General features: G+C 41.3%; 1 protein-coding gene across 2 annotated transcripts in view; it reads right to left on the bottom strand.

Moving 5' to 3' along the window:
* The window catches only part of stimate (STIM activating enhance), a 128,237-nt gene that overhangs the window by 75,453 nt on the left and 30,126 nt on the right, over positions 1-22,658 (bottom strand). For both annotated transcript variants that reach the window (XM_059943855.1, XM_059943856.1), the window contains 3 exons: positions 17,961-18,009; positions 16,693-16,788; positions 9,793-9,914 (listed from right to left, as the gene is read on the bottom strand). In XM_059943855.1, coding sequence (XP_059799838.1) covers positions 9,793-9,914; positions 16,693-16,788; positions 17,961-18,009 — 267 coding nt within the window. The remainder of the gene's footprint in view (positions 1-9,792; positions 9,915-16,692; positions 16,789-17,960; positions 18,010-22,658) is intronic.

The following is a 22,658-nucleotide window of genomic DNA, read 5'->3' as shown; positions in this document are numbered from 1 at the left end:
GAAGAAAAAAAAACACTAACCAACATGGGCCATTGCATAATGTCAGATATATACAGTAGTGCCAATAACTCCGAATCTCCATCCAAATAATTAAGGATAATAAAAGTGAGGTTTAGGAAAAGACAATTTAACTCATATGAAAATGTTGAATAAATGGTCTCCAAGTTTCTTCAAATTTAACTGAAGGATCAAAAACAACACTTCTAGTTTTTTCTAAACTCAAACAAGAGATAGTTTGAGAAAACCACTGAAATATAGTTGGAGGATTAATTTCTTTCCAATTCAATAAAATAGATAGTCTAGCCATTAATGTAACAAATGCAATCATTCGTTGAGATGAGGAGGATAAACGACTGTTATCCACCATTGGTAAACCGAAAATTGCAGTAATAGGATGCGGTTAGAAATTGATATTCAGAACTATTGAAATAATACTGAAAATATCTTTCCAATAATTTTGCAAACAAGGGCAAGACCAAAACATATGGGTCAATGAAGCAACATCAGAATGACATCTGTCACAGGTTGGATTAACATAAGAATAAAATCGAGCAAGTTTATCCTTAGACATATGAGCTCTATGTACAACCTTAAATTGTATTAGGGCATGTTTAGCACAAATAGAAGACGAATTGACTAATAGTAAAAATTTTTCCCACTGCTCAGTGGGTATAAGACAATGAAGTTCTTTTTTCCTTTCCTTCTTAATTTTTTCTGATACTTCTGGCTGTATTTTCATGATCATATTATAAACGACAGCTACTAAACCCTTTTGACAAGGATTCAGAGCTAAAATTCTTTCTGTAATGTCCAATGGACATAGTTTCGGAAAAGACTGTAACTCATTATACAAACAATTTCTAACTTGCAAATATCTAAAAAAATGAGTTTTAGGTAAATTATATTTATTAGATAACTGTTCAAAGGACATAAAGCTATCATCCAAAAACAGATCACGAAAACATGTTATACCTTTTGTTTTTCATAAAAGAAAAGCTTGATCCATAAAAGAGGGCCGAAAAAAAAGTTAGATATTATAGGGCTTGATAAAATGAACTTATTCAAACCAAAAAATTTACAAAATTGAAACCAAATTCGCAATGTATATTTGACTATAGGATTAGTTATTTGCTTATTCAATTTAGATAAAGAAGAAGGAAGTGAAAATCCTAAAATTGAAAACAATGAAAAGTCTTGTACAGATTTACATTCCAAATTTACCCATTGTGGGCAAGCTGCTATAGTCGATTCTTGTGTCCAAAATATTAAATATCGTATATTAACTGCCCAATAGTAAAATCTCAAGTTTGGCAAAGCCAAACCGCCCTCCTTCTTAGGCTTCTGTAAATATTTTTTGCCTAGTCTAGGATTTTTATTCTGCCACAGAAAAGAAGATATTTTGGAGTCAATAATATCAAAAAAAGATTTAGGAATAAAAATTGGTAATACTTGAAATAAATATAAGAATTTGGGTAATACCATCATCTTAATAGCATTAATTCTACCAACCAATGACAAAGATAATGCAGACCACCTGGTAGCAAGTTGCTTAATTTGGTCAATTAAAGGTAGTAAGTTTACTAGTTGGAAGTTAATGCAGTATAATTTATTTGCTCGATAATTTAGCCTCCAAGGGACACAAAGTAAATTTGGACAAGGTACAATTGCAACAAGAGGAAATGATTTAGCACAGAAAATCTCCCAAGGCAAACGGGGGATCACTGAAAATTGTGCAAAAGCTGTTAAATCAGCGAAATCATCTGCAGCTGTCCAGCAACTTTGATCTTGGGTTTGTGCAACTACAACAGAGGGGGCTCATGCCTATGAGAGGTTCAAGCAACTTACCTAGCAGTCATGACTGCTACTAACATTGTGCTGGATCAGATTTTAAATATTCTTTAAAGTGCACACTTTACTCATAATGAACAGAACCTTTCAAATAACAGCTGCTCAGCTGAGGCATCTAATATCATCACCCAACGAGCAAGTCCAGTGAAACCAGCTGCACCGTGGACATGGAAGACTATGTTGATCATGACTGTGCAAGAACAATAACATGCCAAGAAGATGAAAATCACCAGAGCTTGGACCAGCAGTCAATCCAAACACTGGAAGTTTGGAGATGAGGGGACTTCAATTAGGTCAACTGACAGAGAATAAAAGGCAATAGCAGGTCTCACCAGTGTAAAAGATCTTTGAAAAGCGACCAATCGACATTTGGGATCGACTAGTAAGAGTAAATTAAAGGAAGGCAGGCTCAGTGGCCATTGTCGCAGTGGCTGTCATTTGAGTGGATACAGTCAGACTGGTGATCTTAAGGCTTTAGCTCTTTGAGGCTTCAGAGAACAGCAGTTTCAGTCAGAGAAAGCAAAGGAAAGAAAAGCTCGTTTTTACATTCTCTTCTTTATATCTGCTCAGCTAGAACAGTGGGGATGACAGGCAGGATAATGAATTGGTCCTCTTGTGGGACGTGGGAAGATAGGGAGATCTCCAGTGTCCCTGTCAACTACTACTTTGAGAAGTCCATTCAGCTGTAGCTTCTAGCAAACCACATTAAGGAGTTGGAGTTGGAGCTGGATCTGGATGAACTCTGGATCATTTGGGAAGCTGAGTGGGTGATAGATAGGACATATAGAGAGGTAGTTCTACCTGAGGTGCAGAACATAAGAAACTGGTGACAGTCAGGAAGGGGAAAGGGATTAAGGAGTCAGTGCTGAGTATCCATCCCTATGGCGATCCCCCTTAACAACAGATATATCAATTTAGATACTGTTGGGGGGGGGGGGCGGGGAGGGGAAATGACCTAACAGAGGAAAATCACTGTGGTTGGATCTCCGGCACTGAATCTGCTTCTGTGACTTGGGGGGGGGGGGGGGGGGGGGGGACGGGTGGAGAAGAGGCATGCTGTAGTGATAGGGGATTCGTTAAGGGAATGAATATTCTCCTAATGAGATTCTCAGATGGTAAGTTGTCTCTCAGGTGCCAGGGTCTGGGATATCTTGGATTGAGTCCTCAATATTCTTAAGTGTAAGGTGAACAGCCAGAAATCATGGGTAGGACAAGTGACAAGGTTCTACATAGGGAGTTCAGGGAGTTAGGTGCTAAGTTAAAGAGCAAGAACTCCAGGATTGTGATATCAGGGCTGCTACCTGTGCCACAGGCTACTGAGGCTAGAACTAGGAAGAATATACACTTTAATATGTGGCTCAGGACTTGGTTTTGGAGGGTGGGCATAGATTTTTGGATCATTGGGCTCTCTTCCAGAGAAGGTGGAGCTGTACAGAAGGTACAGTTTGCACCTGAACTGGAGGGAGACAAATATCCTAATGGGAAGGTTTGTTAATGCTGCACGATGTGGTTTAAACTAGAGTTGCAGGGGGATGGGAACCAGAGTGCCAGAACAGTTAGTGGTGAGACCATGGAGGCAGATGTTGGTAATACTTCAGATAAAGTTAGGAATCAAAAAGGCTGAGCATGGTGCGACTGGTGTCCTGAGCAGCACCTTGTCAGAAGGCCTTTGGACAAGATACCACACATAACACTGCTTAACAAGTTATGAGCCCATGGTATTACAGGAAAGTTTCTAACATGGATAAAGCACTGGCTGATTGGCAGGAGGCAAAGGGTTAGAATAAATGGAGCCTTTGTTGGTTGGCTGCTGAAGACTAATGGTCTGTGTTGGGACCAATTTTTTTTACACTACATGTCAATGATTTGGATGATGGAATTGATGGCTTTGTTGCAAAGATTGTAGAAGATATGAAGATGGGTGGAGGGTCAGGTAGTCTTGAGGATGTAGAGAGGCTACATTAGGAGAATGGGAAAAGGAATGAAAGATGGAATACAGTGTCAGGAAGTATGTGGTCATGCACTTTGGTAAAAGAAATGAAAGAGTTGACTGTTTTCTAAATGGAAAGAATATTCAAAAATCTGAGGTGCAAACGAACTTGTGAGTCCATTGCAGGATTCCCGAAAGATTTATTTGTGGGGGATGAGACTGCGGTGAGGAACACAAATAACCATATAACCATATAACATTCACAGCACGGAAACAGGCCATCTCGGCCCTCCTAGTCCGTGCCGAACTCTTAATCTCACCTAGTCCCACCTACCCGCACTCAGCCCATAACCCTCCACTCCTTTCCTGTCCATATACCTATCCAATTTTACCTTAAATGACACAACTGACCAGGCCTCTACTACTTCTACAGGAAGTTCATTCCACACAGCTATCACTCTCTGAGTAAAGAAATACCCCCTCGTGTTTCCCTTAAACTCTTGCCCCCTTACTCTCAAATCATGTCCTCTTGTTTGAATCTCCCCTACTCTCAATGGAAACAGCCTATTCACGTCAACTCTATCTTTCCCTCTCAAAATTTTAAATACCTCGATCAAATCCCCCCTCAACCTTCTACGCTCCAATGAAAAGAGACCTAACTTGTTCAACCTTTTTCTGTAACTTAAAGTGCTGAAACCCAGGTAACATCCTAGTAAATCGTCTCTGAACTCTCTCTAAATTATTGATATCTTTCCTATAATTCGGTGACCAGGACTGTACACAATATTCCAAATTTGGCCTTACCAATGCCTTGTACAATTTTTACATTACATCCCAACTTCTGTACTCAATGCTCTGACTTATAAAGGACAGTGTTCCAAAAGCCTTCTTCACCACCCTATCTACATGAGACTCCACCTTCAGGGAACTATGCACTGTTATTCCTAGATCTCTCTGTTCCACTGCATTCCTCAATGCCCTACCATTTACCCTGTATGTTCTATTTGGATTATTCCTGCCAAAATGTAGAACCCCACACTTCTCAGCATTAAGCTCCATCTGCCAACGTTCAGCCCATTCTTCTAACCGGCATAAATCTCCCTGCAAGCTTTGAAAACCCACCTCATTATCCACAACACCTCCTATCTTAGTATCATCGGCATACTTACTAATCCAATTTACCACCCCATCATCCAGATCATTTATGTATATTACAAACAACATTAGGCCCAAAACAGATCCCTGAGGCACCCCGCTAGTCATCAGCCTCCATCCCGATAAACAATTATCCACCACTACTCTCTGGCATCTCCCATCTAGCCACTGTTGAATCCATTTTATTACTCCAGCATTAATACCTAACGACTGAACCTTCTTAACTAACCTTCCATGTGGAACTTTGTCAAAGGCCTTGCTGACTAACCTTCCATGTGGAACTTTGTCAAAGGCCTTGCTGACTAACCTTCCATGTGGAACTTTGTCAAAGGCCTTGCTGACATAACGTTAGCTTTCATTTCAAGAGGACTAGAAAATAAAAGCAAGAATATAAAGTCGAATCTTTATAAAGCACTGGTGAGGCCTCACTTGTGAACAGGTTTGGGCCCCTCATCTTAGAAAGCTTGTGCTAAAACTGGAGACAGTTCAAAGGAGGTTCATAAAAATGATTCCAAGTTTGAATGGCTTGTCATATGAAGAACGTTTGATGGCTCTGGGCCTGTATTCACTAAAATTCATAAGAATGAGAGGTGACCTCATTGAAACCTATCAAATGGTGAGTGGGCATGGACAGGATGTTTCCTGTGGTGGGAGGGTCTAAGACCAGAGGACATAGCCTCAGAATAGACCATAAGACACAGGAGCAGAATTAGGCCATTTGGCCCATTGAGTCTTCTCTGCCATTCAATCATGGCTGATCCTTTTTTCCCCTCCTCAGCCCCATTCCCCAGACTTCTCGCCATGTCCAATCAAGAACCTGTCAAGCTCTGCCTTAAGTATACCCAATGACCTGGCCTACACAACTGCCTGTGGTAATAAATTCCACAAATTCACCACCCTCTGGCTAAAGATATTTCTCTGCATCTGTTTTAAATGGACGCCCATCTATCCTGAGGCTGTGCCCACTTGTTCTAGACTCCCCAACCATGGGATACATCCTTTCCACAGCTACTCAGTCTAGGCCTTTCAACATCCGAAAGGTTTCAATGAGATCCCCCTTCTTCCTTCTAAATTCCAGACCCAGAGATATCAAACATTTCTTGTATGATAACCCTTTCATTTTTGAAATCATCCTTGTGAACCTCTTCTGAACCCTTTCCAATGCCAGCACATCCTTTCTTAAATGAAGAACCCAAAACTGTTCACAATACTAAAGGTGAGGCCTCACCAGAGCCTTTTAAAGTCTCAGTGTCACATCCATGCTCTTGAATTCTAGACCTCTTGAAAAGAATGCTAACATTGCATTTGCCTTCCTCATCACCAACTCTACCTGAAAGTTAACCTTAAGGGTATTCTGCACAAGGACTCCTAAGTCCATTTGCATCTCAGAATTCTGGATTTTCTCCCCATTTAGAAAATAGCCTGCACATTTATCCCTACTACCAAACTGCTGACCATGCATTTTTCAACATAGTATTCAATATTCCACTCCCTTCCCCATTCTCCTAATCTGTCTGTCCTTCTGCAGCCTGTTTCCTCAACATTACCTGCCCCTCTGCCAATCTTCGTATCATCTGCAAACTTGGCAACAAAGCCATTTATTCCATCATCTAAATCATTGATATATAGCATAAAAAGAAGTGGTCCCAACACTGACCCCTGCGGAACACCACTAGTCACTGGCAGCCAACCGGAAATGGATCCTTTTATTTTCACTCACTGCCTGCTAGCAATCAGTCAATGCTCTAACTATGCCAGTAACTTTCCTGTAATGTCATGCTCTTAATTTGGTAAGCAGCCTCATGTGTGGCACCTTGTCAAAGCCCCCATGAAAGTCCAAATATATAACATCCACTGCAGCCCCTTTATACATGCTACTTGTAATCTCCTCAAAGAATTCCAACAGGTTTGTCAGGCAGGATTTTCCCTTAAGGAAACCATGCTGACTTTGTCCTATCTGGTCCTGTGTTACCAAGTAGTCCATCACCTCATCCTTAACAATTTATTCCAACATCTTCCCAACCACTGAGGTCAGGCTAACTGGTCTATAATTTTCTTTCTGCTGCCTTCCTCCTTTCTTAAAGAATGGAGTAACATTTGCAATTTTCCAGTCCTCTGGCACCAGGCCAGAGTCCAAATATTTTTGAAATATTGTTACTAATGCCTCCACAATTTCTAACATTTCCTCTTTCAGAACCCTAGGGTGCAGTTCATCTGGTCTGGATGACTTGTGTACCATGAGGTTTTTCAGCATCTTCTCCCTTGTAATAGTAACTGACTCACTTCTCTTCCCTCACACCCTTCAACATCTGGCACACTGCTAGTGTCTTCCACAGTGAAGACTAATACAAAATATTCTTTTAGTTCATCTGCCATCTCCTTGGCCCCCCTTATTATTTCTCCGACCTCAATTTTTAGCGATCCTTATCCACTCTTATCTCTTTTTGTTTTACATACTTGAAAAAGCTTTTACTGTCCACTTTGATATCGTTTGCTAGCTTGCTTTCATATTTCATCTTTTCCCTCCCAATGATTCTTTTAGTTGTTTTCTGGAGGTTTATAAAAGCTTCCCAGTTCTCTGTCTTCCCGCTAATTTTTGCTTTGTTGTGTGCCCTCTCTTTTGTTTTTACATCAGCTTTGACTTCACTTGTCAGCTACAGTTGTGCCATAAAAGGAAAAAAGGGAACTTTAACCAAAACTTATGCAGTGCAAATGCCTTTTTCAAGCCGAAGCCTCCTAGGAATAGACGGAATGGCGAAGCAGACTTGAAGGCCCAAATAGCCTAATTCTGCTCCTATATTTTATGGTCTTATGAAGAAGTGCCTTTGTTGAACCCTTATCTGATTCTGTTTACTGATGACTTATCAAATATTGAGGAAAAAATTCAAATGGCTATCTGGGCTGTTGTCAGAGAAAATGAAGTGATGGCCTCAGGAAATATGGCTCTGGTACCTCTGCATAACAACCAGTACTGAAAGCTTCAACTGTAAATTAGCCGAAAGAAGATCCGCTAACATCTATGTGGATTCTTGAATGAGCAATGAAGAAAATCAAAGAAAACCCAATAACTGAAACCATTGTTTAACCAAGTTAACTAAGTTAAACATTGTGTCACAAAGGAATATAAAAGATATTCAAGAAGTGCAAGATGAGTGCTCAAATGAAGAAAAGTGTTACTGAATAGAAATGGTGCATTATTAAACAACGATGAAGTGTGGAAAATTGTCACTAGTCAGAGGCTGGTCACCCCCGCTGAACTGCTTCCTTATCTGAAAGAGCAGATACACTCCTAAGGATATATTGGAGTGCAACAGATGATTGACAGATTCTCCAAAATGTGGTGGAATCCAAAGTTCAGTATGCAAGCTCAACATGCCAGAATGGTATGACATGCCAGAAAATGAAACCCAGATCACTGGAGAAGCTACCTCAACTGAATATTCCTGCCCCACCTGGGCTATTATTACATCAACAAGTGGACTACATTACTTTACCAAATTGCCAAGAATATTCAGATGTGTTTGTAATAGTGGACAAATTTTCAAGATGGGTGAAAGCCATTCCAGCAAGAAAAGCTACTGCCACACATAGACAAAACTCCAATCAAGGACTACATTCCTAGACGGGGTTTGCCTTGCCACACCAACTCTGACCAAGAAACACATTTCACTGGAAATGTTTATTAAGAACTATATCAGCTGATGAACACTGAATGGTTTTTTCATTGGCCAGAGTCATCAGGACCAGTTGAAAGAATGAATGGCATCATCAAACAAATGGCTGAATAAGTATCAAGAGGAAAGTGTACCATGGCCTACAGCTTCTCCTTTGGTTTTATGCAGCATCAGAGTTACCCCAAACAAGAAAACAAATTTGAAGTGGTGATGGGGACTTGTGTTACCAGCAGGAGCTCTCGATCTCAGAGAGGCTGATAAGCATATTATGGCCGGCCATTTAATTGATTATTGTGTGTAACTAACACAAGCTGTTCAGCCTGCTTCTCAACAGGCCTCTGCTGCTTGGACTGGTCCATCGGAAGGAGGATCTACCTTCATTCCTGGCGAGTGGGTTGTGGTCAAAAAACTGCATAAGGAACCCCTGGGAGCACAGTGGAAAGTCCTTACCAAGTACTGTTAATTACCAATTCAGCAGTCAAGGTAGAAGGTAAAAGTAAGCGGATGCATGCCAGCCACTGCAAGCAACTTAAAGTGACTGCAGATTAACACAAGTACTGTGGAAGATTTCAAGCTGAATATAATTACTAGACATTATGGACTTTATTTTGAAACTTGTTAAATTTTCACCTGTTTCCCTTACTTGTGATGTAACTTTTGAAATATAAATGCTTTTGAGAAGTAGATTTTGACTACTCTGTAACATAGGTACTTTAATTTTTTTCCACCTCTGAATTTTCAGATGCGATTCTGCCAGGGTCCCATACAGAATAAAAGTTGGGGGTGGGGGCAGGGGTACAGTTGAAAGAATGAATGGCATCAAACAATGGCTGAACAATGGGCAGTATTTTCAAAAAAAACTTTTTATAAGATGAATTAACGCAAGACTAAAGTTGCAGTTTAATCATCTGTACTTTAACTAAAGTTGTATTTAAATCATTAGTACTTTTTTAACAAAGTCACGTATTTTCGCAATATGTGGTGGGTTGTCCCCACTTACTGGCAGAAAACGGTATAGCAATTAAACTAACAATAATCACCATTCTCATTTTTTATTGGCTATGCATTTGCACACTACCCATGTGATTTAATTGTGTATCTATTGCCCTCTGCTCTGCTCGTTTGTCACAACAATAAAAAGTTGAACACAGGAAGGAAGATCTAAGAAAAGCTTGACTTTATTACCATACTCTCCAAAACGAAGAGAATCCCAATGTTGCCATTCAACGAGGACACCTACTGTTCGCACTCCAGCATAGATCAGGAGCATACCAAGTGTGGCATCCAGAAGGAAATTTATCAGATACCTAAAGATAGTAAACAGAAAATTGAGTTACTAGTTGCAAAGTAAATACATTTCAGCATGAGCATTTTTTATAATGTAAGACAGATGACTGGGAAATTTTTAAGGAACAACAGAACTTAACTAAAAAGGCGATACAGGGAGTAAAAAATGTGGTACGAACGCAAGCTAGCCAGGAATATAAAGGAGGATAGCAAAAGCTTTTTTGGGTATGTGAAGAGAAAGAAGATAGTTAAGAACAATGTTGGGCCCTTGAAGAATGAATTGGGTGAAATTGTTATGGGAAACAGAGAAATGGCAGAAGAATTTAATAAGTACTTTAAGTAAGTACTCACTAAGGAAGACACAAGCAATCTCCCAGATGTATGTATGGATGGGCCAAGGACATAGGGTAACAGAGGAAATGAAACAGATTGACATTAGGAAGGAAACGGTGATGAGTAGACTGATGGGACTGAAGGCTGACAAATCCCCAGGTCCAGATGGTCTGCATCCTAGGGTACTAAAGGAGGCGGCCCCGGAAATTGCGGATGCATTGGTAATCATTTTCCAATGTTCCTTAGATTCAGGATCAGTTCCTGAGGATTGGAGAATGGCTAATGTTATCCCACTTTTTAAGTAAGGAGGGAGGGAGAAAACAGAGAACTATCCTCCTGTCAGCCTAAAATCAGTAGTGGGGAAGATGCTAGAGTCCATTATTAAAGATGAAATAGTGGCATATCTAGATAGCAGTGATAGGATTGGGCTGAGCCAGTGTGGATTTACCAAGGGTAAATCATGCTTGACTAATCTATTGGAGTTTTTCGAGGATGTAACCAGGAAGTTAGACAAGGGAGATCCAGTAGATGTAGTGTACCTCGATTTTCAAAAGGCATTTGATAAGGTCCCACATAGGAGATTGGTGGGTAAAATCAAAGCTCATGGCAATGGGGGGGGAAGACATTGACATGGATAAAAAACTGGTTGGCAGATAGAAAGCAAAGGGTAGCGGTGAATGGGTGTTTCTCGGAATGACAGGTGGTGACTAGTGGGGTGCCACAGGGCTCGGTATTGGGACCACAGCTGTTTACGATTTACGTCAACAATTTAGATGAAGGCATTTAGAATAACATCAGCAAGTTTGTTGATGATACTAAGCTGGGTGGCAGTGTGACATGTGATGAGGATGTTAGGAGAATTCAGAGTGACTTGGATAGGCTGGGTGAGTGGGCAGATACTTGGCAGATGACGTTTAATGTGAATAAGTATGAGGTTATCCACTTTGGGAGTAAGAACAGGAAGGCAGATTATTATCCGAATGGTGTAAAGTTAGGTAAGGGAGAAATACAAAGAGATCTAGGAGTCCTTGTTCATCAGTCACTGAAGGTGAATGAGCAAGTGCAGCAGGCAGTGAAGAAGGCTAATGGAGTGTTGGCCTTTATTACAAAGGGAATTGAGTACAAGAGCAAGGAAATCCTCTTGCATTTGTACAGGGCCCTGGTGAGTCCACACCTGGAGGATTGTGTACAGTTTTGGTCTCCAAGGTTAAGGAAGGACATCCTGGCTATAGAGGAAGTGCAGCGTAGATTCACAAGGTTAATTCCTGGGATGTCTGGACTGTCTTACGCAGAGAGGTCAGAGAGACTGGGCTTGTACATGCTGGAATTAAAGAGATTGAGAGGGGATCTGATTGCAACATATAAGATTATTAAGGGATTGGACAAGATAGAGGCAGGAAATATGTTCCAGATGCTGGGAGAGTCCAGTACCAGAGGGCATGGTTTGAGAAAAAGGGGTAGGTCATCTAGGACAGAGTTAAGGAAAAACTTCTTCTCCCAGAGAGTTGTGGGGATGTGGAATGCACTGCCTCGGAAGGCAGTGGAGGCCAATTCTCTGGATGCTTTCAAGAAGGAGCAAGATAGGTATCTTATGGATAGGGGAACCAAGGGATATGGGGACAAGGCAGGAACCGGGTATTGATAGTAGATGATCAGCCATGATCTCAAAATGGCAGTGCAGGCTCAAAGGGCCAAATGGTCTACTTCTGCACCTATTGTCTATTGTAACTCTTCATGGGATATATCTGTTGACTACCTCTGGTCTATTCCCTTTCCCCACACCATGATCCAGGAAAGTGACTAGATTTACTGAATTTATCTTCATAGCTTGCTGTGCCTTTTCTTTTAATTGAGAATACTGTACTGTGCAAAAGTCTTAGGTAGGGCAAAAGTATAGCTGGAGTGTCTCAGACTTTTGCACCATACTGTAGCAATTTTATGTATTACACTATACTGCGGTTGCACAAAAGAAATTTAATGACATATGTCAATGATGATAAACCTGATCCTGATATGGGTTTCTAGTGTGTACGGAGAGTGGGAAGGGAGCAGGGAGAGGTGAATCATGTTTGGGAAAAGGGGAAGAGAGAGGTGAGGGAGTGGGAAGTAACAGAAAGACATTCTGTAATGATCAATAAACCTATCGTTTGAAAGCAAATGACCTTGCCCGGTGTCTCAGCGCCGCGTGTGTCTGTACTCACACCTTCTACCCCAACTCTTCTTCTCTGCCACCTGTCCCACACACCTCCCGTGGTGCTCTACCCTTGCCATTCCCAACATCCTTTGTTCTCACCATATTTACAAACTCGTTCTCCACTCCACCTTGACAAATACAGTACTACACACACACACACACACACACACACACACAGTATGTGCCTCAAATTTTTGCACAGTACTGTACATGATTATCTTTGATGGAGAAGTTGAAAAATAGAAGAATAAAGGTCATAGATATAAAATAAAGGGGGAAGGAGTTAAAAGTGACATAAGAAAAACATCTTCTTTAAAAGCATTGGGAGTGGAATATGGATGCACTAATTGAGGCTGTGGTGAGATACAAGTACCAGACAGGATATGGTGGGGAAAAATTTGGAACAAAATACCAGAATAGTGTTTTACACAGCCAATGTGAAGATCTTGGGAGGAACAGACCCCTCCAATGTTGTGCTTCAATGTGGGCATTACTGCCATGGCCAACGTGGTGTGCTTCGATGTAGGCATTACTGCTCACCATAGCCACCTTGAAGATTGTGATGGCAAATTTCTCCTTGAACTGCTGTAACCATGCTGAAGATTCTGACAAAGGAGTTTTGGTAAAACTGATCAAAATAATTCAAGAAGTTCCAGCATTTATACCAGGGGGTTCCCAATCTGGAGTCCACGGACCCCCAGTTAATGGTAGGGGTAATTGGCATTAAAAAAAATGGTTGAGAACCTCTGATTTAGACCCACAGTCCTTTCAGGTGTGGGATATTCAATTTTATGGATGCACTTGTGTATGCAACTTCAGTTGTTGGATGGCCATCCCAGACTGCCTTCTTTTGGGAGTCAGCTGGTGAGTGGCTCAAAGCTCTTGTAGCCATAGCATGTGGCAATCCGGTTCAATTTCTGGACATAGGACAATAACTGAGTAAATGATGGAGGACTCAGTAATGTCAGTGCATTGAGTAAAATTGATAGACATTTTTTTCCTTGCTGGGATGGTCACTGTCCTATATCAAAATGTGAACATTGTGCAATCACTTCTATCAAACTTACTTCTGATCTCATGATGGAAAGTCACTAATCAAGCAACTGAAAATAGCTTGGCCTAACAAACTTCTCTGATGAACTCCTGCAGCAACATCCTGGGGTTGAGATGCTTCATCTACAGTGGGTGTTCCCAGCCTGGGGTCTATGGACCCATCAGTTAATGGTAGAAGTCCTTGACATAAAAAAAGTTGAGAACCTCTGATCTACAGCATCCACATTGATATGGTTTCATACATTAGGGTTGGTTTTATGGGAGTTGCAACCAGTGCAGTTTTACCTTCTTTTGTTCTGTCTAAACCTTGAATCAGTAATATAGATTCTGTCTGGATATCAAGCGGATGGTAGTGGTATGGAGGCTATGATCCCAGTGCAGTTTGATGTCAGTAGGTAGCGTAAGTGGCTTGGTATTGACTAAATAGGCCGAACAGCCTGTTTCTGTGCTAAACTCTGACTCCTGCAATGTTGCCGGAGTCAAACCGTATAGGTTTCTGCCATTCCTTTGTGTTCATCAGATGTGTGGAATGTGGAAGCTTGCTACAAGGGCAGCAGCTTGCTCTCCATATGCAAACCCATTCTTGAATATCCAAACAGATAGGACACAACATCCATGGTCAACCCAGACCAATGGAGGCCTCAACATAAGTAGGAACCTGAGTCCCAATTTTTCACAACTTACTAAATTCACTACGTGTCATTGCTAAATTTATCCTGAGGTCATCAATACCAAGAGATTTGGTTATAACTCAAAAAACTACTAATGCATTATTCACAAAAGGCCAATTGTCAATAGGAATTGGAAACTAAAGTTAGAGAGGTTACACCACTTATACACTGCACTAGCTCGAGGATAGTCAAGTTAAGTCAAGTCGCTTTTTATTGTCATTTCGACCATAAACTACTGGTACAGTACACAGTAAAAATGAAACAATGTTTCTCCTGGACCAAGGTGCTACATGAAACTACACAAAACTACACTAGACTATGTAAAAACAACACAAAAACTACACTAGACTACAGACCTACACATGACTACATAAAGTGCACAAAACAGTGCAGGGCAGTACAATAATTAATTAATAAACAAAACAACAGGCAAAATAGAGGACAAATTTCAATATAATTATAAATGATGTAAATGTCAGTCTAGAGGAGTATTGAGGAGTCTGATGGCTTGGGCGAAGAAACTGTTGCACAGTCTGGTCGTGAGAGCCCGAATGCTTCGGTACCTTTTGCCAGATGGTAAGAGGGAGAAGAGTTTGTATGAGGGGTGTGTGGGGTCCTTCACAATGCTGTTAGCTTTGCAGGTGCAGCGGGTGGTGTAAATGTCTGTAATGGCAGGAAGATAGGCTGAACAAGCAAGGCACAAATCCTCTGGAATTTAGCACAGTGAGAGGTGAGTTGATGTTATGTAACATCTGAGGAGCCTTGACAAGATGTTATCTTTTGGGGAAGAACTTAAATGCCAATATCACTGATTTAAGATAGACAAGCTGCTATTTTCCCCCTCAGTGTCTCTTCCTCAAAGGGTGCTGTTACAAATGTGAAGCAACTCTGAGGGGCCAAAGGGTACAAAGTCGCCCCCCCCCCTCCTTTTTGAGAATCGCAAGATCGCTATTATTTCAGGTCTGAGACCCAGGAAATGAGAGAGACACATCCAGAATACACAAGGTTTGGAATGTGTCCTGACATCAGCGGAACGGAACCACTGATAACGGCCATTGTTTCTTGGAGATGGAATTGTGTATTGAGTACTGTACTATTCATTGAAACCCCTCAGGGGACAACCAGAGTGGTCTGGTTGAGGGATTGCATCATCCCAACCTGACTGACATCTGAGACCCCATGAGTAAGGATAAAAGAGGGGTCTGGGGAACAACCCCTTTAGACGCACCAGGAGAAACGCTAGAAATCCTGTGACAGCGTTTTATAGCAAAAGCTGGTGGGGGCTCGTGTGCGTCCTCCCTTGCCTGGGTGGCGGGCTCACCACGGAAGGGCGGTTTAGCTAAAGGAGAGGCCACACTTGAATGGCCACGGCAACGAGACACCTGACGAATCGAAATCATCAAGGAAAGCCGGCAAGTTTCTCTCTCTCTCTCTCTCTCTCTCTCTCTCTCTCTCCCTCCAACAATTGCAACCCAGCAAAAACCAAAAGACGGCAGCTTGTAGAACTGCAGTGAACTTTATATTTCCATCGGACAATACATTATCCCCTAGACAACGATAGAGCTTATTTCTTATTACTATTATACCCGCACTTTTAGATTTAGTATTGACGACGTATATTATCTGTATATTTGCATTGATATTATTTTTGTGTATTTTTACTAATAAATACTGATAAAAATAGTATCATCAGACTTCAACAGACGTCTCTATCTTTGCTGGTAAGTGACCCAGTTATGGGGTTCGTTACAGTGCTAACAGCAGTCTTTGAATATTTTAAGGCATACTGTAAATAGGTAGTTAATTGATAAAGCAATGTGGTGAAGAGACCGTAATAGAAATCTGTCCTGATACAAAGTCTCAATCCAGAATGACTGTCCCTTGGCCTCCATAGATGCTGCCTGACCTGCTCCAGCAGCAGGTTATTTTTCTAATGAAAGTTAACTGTAGGTTGATGGGAAGAGGAAAGTACCAAACAGCAAGCCAAACCACATGTAATTAGGGCAACTCCTGCCTCTAACTTGCATATCAGCTTGGACAGTATTACACTGGTTCTGAAGTGTCAGTTTCAGCACTACAAAACCAGGTCTCAGTCTTTGCATCCAATGTTCTTGATACCACATAGACAACACAGACTAGATTCTTGATAGTTATGATCTCAGAAGGGAAGACAGATGATACATTCACTTGGTCCCTCTGTTCAGATTCACAGTAAATACTTCAACCTTGTTCAATGACTTCAATGGAAACAGTAGATTTTCTGGGACTGGCCTATTCTCATTAGGTGTTTAAATGCAAGACTGCAGAACTTTGAACCCAACCTCTGGTTGCAAGGTCACTTAAAAATGTCTGTAACATTATGGACTTGTTTTGCAAGAGCAAATTCTTAGATGTTACATTTGAAGCTAATTACCCAGTAGTCTCTATCTGCAGACTATCTCTATCTGTATCTCTATCTCTATCTAATTTTACATTTGTAAAATTATGGAACATGAGAATTAAATGCAACATTGAGAATGTGTGTGTTGTACCACATGAAACACTCACAGTGAACATGGGTCCTCTTCAGTCAGGTCCGACAAGTAAACATTGGCAAAGTGGATAAAGAGCATGCCAATTGCCTGCTTTGAGGTATCCAAAAACCTGCAAAAGTAATGTTCAATTATTAGAGATGCTTTGAATGGAATCCAGAAAAAAAGACAGTTGAGTCGAACAGCTGTTGAAAACAATGGCGTAAGCTGATAAAATCTGAAAATTTGAATACAGTCTGAACAGAAGCTTCTGATAATCACTGGGGTTAAGAGTGATTCCACTGCACTGTGACGAGGCAGGGAATGAGCAAGACGACAAAGGATACACAGAAACAAAGAGTGACCTGTGAAGAGTGGAGTCAGTGGGGAGTTGAGTAGGAGAGAGAGGGCACTAGCATAGCTTTGGAATGTCAAGTGAACAATGGGGCAGCCATGATATTCTGATGACAGAATAGGGAGAATGAACTTCACTTGTAGGCATTAGTAGAGAAATGGGGATGGTTGTGTGATAGGGTGGTGACCTGTTCAGTAAGCAGGGAGGTGGGAGTGCAATGGGATTTCATGAATGATGAAGGCAAAAAAATAACCCTAGTTACCATTTCTAATTGTAATAAATCTAGATATGAGCCATGTTCTTTAAACTTACAATCTCATTGGCTGGCACATTGGAGCAGATTTTTTGTTGCCCCAAGATTGTCAGTCATTTGCACTGGGTCCAGCTCTAGCACATCAGCAAGGTGTGGAAAATAGGACTGCTCCTGCCTGATAATGTGGCTGGCTGCAGTGACAAAAACTGCCCTGACACCATCAAATTCATCCTATCCCACATTTCCCCAGCTTGCTGGTTGTCAAATGTGCCATTTCAAATTAACATTTGCAAATGCATTTGACAGCCTTGGAAATTCACCTGCACTCAGGACCAAGGCAACTTAAATTATTTAACAAATTATTAAATTTGAATACAGGTACTGCAGTGGTAGCAGGCTAACTTAGCACACTCATTAAAGAAATATGCAACCTTGGCACAAATGCATTTAATTGTTCTGCACTATTTGGTTTTCTTCTTTCAACTTAGTGTTCAATTACTTGTGCATGGAAAGACATGCTGATTGATAGCATCTTTTAGTATTATGACTATTAGGCAAGCTGACCAGTGAAAGGAAATATACAATAATAAACATTGAACGCCATTCCCCATTCATAACATTCCCTGGCAAGCCAATATTGAGCTACCCACAGTATCTGGGGTATAGCTCTTACAGCCTTACAACACTTGATACTTGCCATATCTTCCACGGTCGCCTCTCGTACTTTGGCTCTCGAAAACGTTTCACTGCCAATGAAAGACAATGGATTACAAAACAAATCTCAACTGTTTATAAATTACTATTTATTATAATTATTTGAAACTATTTGAGAAATGCAAGTTCATTTTAAGAAGCTATTCTCAATAAGGGCAAAGACAACAATTTAATCCACATGGGTTTTAGTTAGGTACATGGCATTCTAATCAGAAACATACAAATTCTGCAAAACTACAGCAAATTGATAAGGGACAGGCAGCAGAAAGACAGATGAAGTTTCAGTGACTGAGACGCTGCATTGGCATTTTGGGTTCCACAGGCAGCGTGACATTCCACATTAAAAAAAACAAAATGAAGATGCACACACTGGAAATCCAAAATAAAAACAGAAAATAGCAAATTACTCAAGTCGTTAGATCTGTGGGAAGAGAAATAAAGTTAATAGCTCTATTTAGCTCCATCTCTCCAATATCAAAGAAATGGTGGTCATAAAGAATGGCAAACGGTATCAGTCTTGAAAAGTACATGCAAAACAAAGAATTCAAGGCAGATGTGGAATTTTTAAAAAAGGGAACAGCAGATCAAGCAACATTTATGACAGTCAGTCTTTTGGGTTGTGATTCTTCATCTCAACCAGGGCTTCCCAACCTTTTTATACCACAGATCCCTACCATTAACCAAGGGGTCCATGAACCCCAGAATAGGGCCCCCTGATCTAGATTGAAAGATAGAACAGAGATAGCCAGTCTTAAGATAAAAGGAAAAGGGGTGGAGCAAGAGCTGGCAAGTGATAGGTGGATCCAGTAGTGATAGACAGGTAGACAAGGAATGGGTGGAATTAGTAACGGAGGCAGGTGGCAGTAAAAGAGCAGTTGATGGAAACAGGAAAGGAAGGTGGACCAGAAGCAAATAAGGGAGGTAAAAGGCAGATAGGAAAGGGGGGGTGGGTTAGTGTGTTGGTAATGGGTAGATGAAGTGAGTGGAGGTGGGGAGAGAGGGTGCGTGTACAAAGACCCAGGTAGATCATGAGAGAATAGAGACAGAAGAGAGGCACATGACTGAAATTGGAACCCAAGCAGAATACAAAGTGCCCTAGTTTGTGTTTAGCCTCACCCTTGCAGTGGAGGAAGTCAAGAACAGACAAGTCGATGTGGAAATGAGGAAATGAAAATTGCTGACCACCAGAAGCTCTAGATGGCCATAGCGGATGGAGCTCAGGTTCTCTGCAAAACTGTCCCATTGTCTGCGCTAGGTCTCGCTAACGTAGAGGAGATTGCATTGGAAGCACTGAATAAAACAGTCCCATTGTCTCTACTTGGTCTCACTGATGTATTCGAGACCATATTGGGAGCACTGAATAAAATAAACAAGATTGTTGGAGTTCTCTGCCTCACTTGGATGACTGGAAGGATCTTTGGTGGGGTGAGATGCAGGGACAAGTGTTGCACCTCCTGCTGTTTCAAGGGAAAGTGCCTAAGAAGGGAGAGTTGAGTCGGGAAGAATGAGCAAACCAGGAAGTCATGGACAAAGTGTTCCCTATGTACAGCATAATAGGTTGAGGAAGTGAAGATGTGATGGTTCAGCTGTTTAAGAACTATGTACTGGGTGCATTGGCTGGTGGAATAAAAAGTCAGGACTGCAGAAATGCTATCTCTTCTGTTTCACAGAATAATGATTATCACATGTACAGAGGAATAGTGAAAAACATGAATTTAGGAAAAAAGGAGCTGTCAGAGTTAAGTTTTTTTTTACTCAGAGAGTGGTGAGTGTCTGGAATGGGCTGCTGGCAACAGTGGTGGAGGCAAATACTATAGGGTCTTTTAAGAGACTCCTGGATAGGTACATAGAGCTTAGAAAAATAGAGGGCTATGGGTAACCCTAGGTAATTTCTAAGGGAAGGACACTTTTTGCATAGCTTTGTGGGCTGATGAGCCTGAAGTCAAGTAGTCACTTTTATTGTCATTTCGACCATAACTGCTGGTACAGTACATAGTAAAAATGAGACAACGTTTTTCAGGACCATGGTGTTACATGACACAGTACAAAAACTAGACTGAACTACGTAAAAAAAAAAGAGAAAGCTACACTAGACTACAGACCTACACAGGACTACATAAAGTGCACAAAAACAGTGCAGGCATTACAATAAATAATAAACAGGACAATAGGGCAAGGTGTCAGTCCAGGCTTCGGGTATTGAGGAGTCTGATAGCTTGGGGGAAGAAACTGTTACATAGTCTGGCTGTGACAGCCCGAATGCTTCAGAGCCTCTTCCCAGACGGCAGGAGGGAGAAGAGATTGTATGAGGGGTGCATGGGGTCCTTCATAATGCTGTTTCCTTTGCGGATGCAGCGTGTAGTGTAAACGTCCTTGATGGCAAAGCCTGTATTATGCTGTAGGTTTTCTATGTTTCTATGTATTCCTTACACAGTGTGTTGAAGTAGGACAAGGTAAAACAGAAGAAACTCCTGCCTAAGCAAGGGCCTTGACTCACTGCAATTTGCCTATTGCCACAATAGGTCTACAGCAGATGCAATTTCACTGGCTCTCCACTCAATCTTGGATCTTGTGAACAGCAATATCTATGTCAGACTGTTATTTATTGAATACAGTTCAGCATTCAACACCACCATAACCTAAGTACTAACCAACAAGCTCCAAAACCTGGGCCTTTGTATCACATTCTGCAAATGGATCCTGACTTCCTTACTGGAAGATCACAGTCAGTTCAGATCGGAGTAACACCTCCATTTTTATGACAATCACCTTAAAGATGCATGCTTCACTCACTGCCCTACTCTCTCTACACCTACAACTGTGTGGCTAGGCATAGCTCAAATGCCATCTATAAATTTGCTGATGACACAGCTATTGTTGGCAGAATTTCTAATGGTGATGATGAGACATACAGGAGTGAGACAGTCAGCAGATTGAGTGGTGTCCAGCAGCAAACTTGCACTCAACATCATTAAGGCTGAAGGATTAATTGTGGACTTCTGAAAGGGTAAGTCAAAGGAACAGACACCAGTCTTCATTAACAGATCAGAAGTGTAAATGGTGAGCAGATTCATGTTCCTGAGTGTCAACATCTCTGAAGATCTATTCTAGGCCAACATATTGATGCAATTACAAAGAAAGCACAGTAGCGTACTTTACACTACAGGCGACACAGGTTCAATATCTGCTGCTGCCTGTCCGTTCTCCCTGTGATCGCATGAGTTTCCTCCCACAGTCCAAAGACGTATCAGTTGGTAGGTTAATTGGTCATTGTAAATTGTCCTTTGATTAGGCCAGGATTACATCAGGGGATTGCTGAGCGACACAGCTTGAAGAGCTGGAAGGGCCTACGCCGTGCTATATCTCAACAAAATAAAAAAAATAAAAGGCACAACAGCAGAAATATTTCATCAAGAGTTTGTAAAGAATTTGAATGTCACCAAAGACATATCCAAATTTCTACATAAGTAATGTGGACAGCATTCTAATTGGATGTATCACCATCTAGTATCGAGGAGCCAAAGCACAGGATCAGAAAAGTTGCTGGCTTCTCCAGCACCCAGGACATATTGAAAAGGCAATGACTCAAAAAGGTAGCATCCATCATTAAGGACCTTCATCACCCAGGATATGCCCTCTTCTCACTGAGGGGGCATCAAGCAGGTGGTACAAGAGCCTGAAGACACACACTCAACATTCAAGCACAGCTTCTTCACCTCCAGAATTGGATTTCAGAATGGCCGATGAGGCAATGGACACGACCTCATATTTTTCCCTCCATTTTTGCACTACTTCTTTAATTTAATTTTTTACAAATATTTTCTGTAATTTATTATGTTTTTATTATATATTGTGTAGTGCTGCCACAAAATAACAAATTTCATAACATATGCATGCCACTGCTATTGAACCTGATTCTGAAACCTAAACCTACAGAGGATGATTCTACCTGGATTGCTCATAGATTGGCTTGGCAGCAGTTTAATGGGTTGAAAAGCCTCTTTCTGGAATTCGTGTCTTTATTTATAGATATATGTTCTGTTCTAATCATTTTAGGTCTCTATGTGCATTTAGGTTTTTGGTTGGTTACATGTGACTGACAGTGACATTTCATGGATCAGTCTCTGGTTCAATTGTGGGTTTGTCAGTCACTAAAGGAGCCAAATGTTTGCTGTGGAAAAAAAATGCTAGGTTGTTTGCACTATGAATGTGCTTGTTCTTTGATAACTCTAAAAATAAAATTGCGAGGAAGCAGAAGCGAGGCAAACGGGCAGGGGTCCGTGCCAGGCTAAAAGCAAACCCTAGCCGGCCGGCTCTCCCGTCCATTCTGCTCTCCAATGTCCGATCCCTGGACAATAAAAAGGACTATATCCGACTCCAATGTAATACTCGGCAGGAGTACAGAACTTGCTTCGTGTTTGTCTTCACAGAAACATGGCTCACTGATGGGATTTCAGACGCCGCCATCCAGCTAGACGGGTTAGCTTTATTTCATTCGGACAGAGATGCAGCTGTCTCCGGTAAGGTCCGCGGTGGCGGTGTCTGTGTTTATATTGACACGGAATGGTGTAAGAACTCTGTGCTGGTTTCCAGACATTGCTCATCATTAGTGGAATTTGTGGCAGTTCGATGCAGGCCATTTTATTTGCCACGGGAATTCACCTCTGTCCTTATATTCGGT

The sequence above is a fragment of the Hypanus sabinus genome, chromosome 19, assembly GCF_030144855.1.
Source record: "Hypanus sabinus isolate sHypSab1 chromosome 19, sHypSab1.hap1, whole genome shotgun sequence".
NCBI lineage: Eukaryota > Metazoa > Chordata > Chondrichthyes > Myliobatiformes > Dasyatidae > Hypanus > Hypanus sabinus.
The sequence above is the reverse complement of the archived record's forward strand: the minus strand, read 5'-3'. Positions and strand labels throughout refer to the sequence as shown.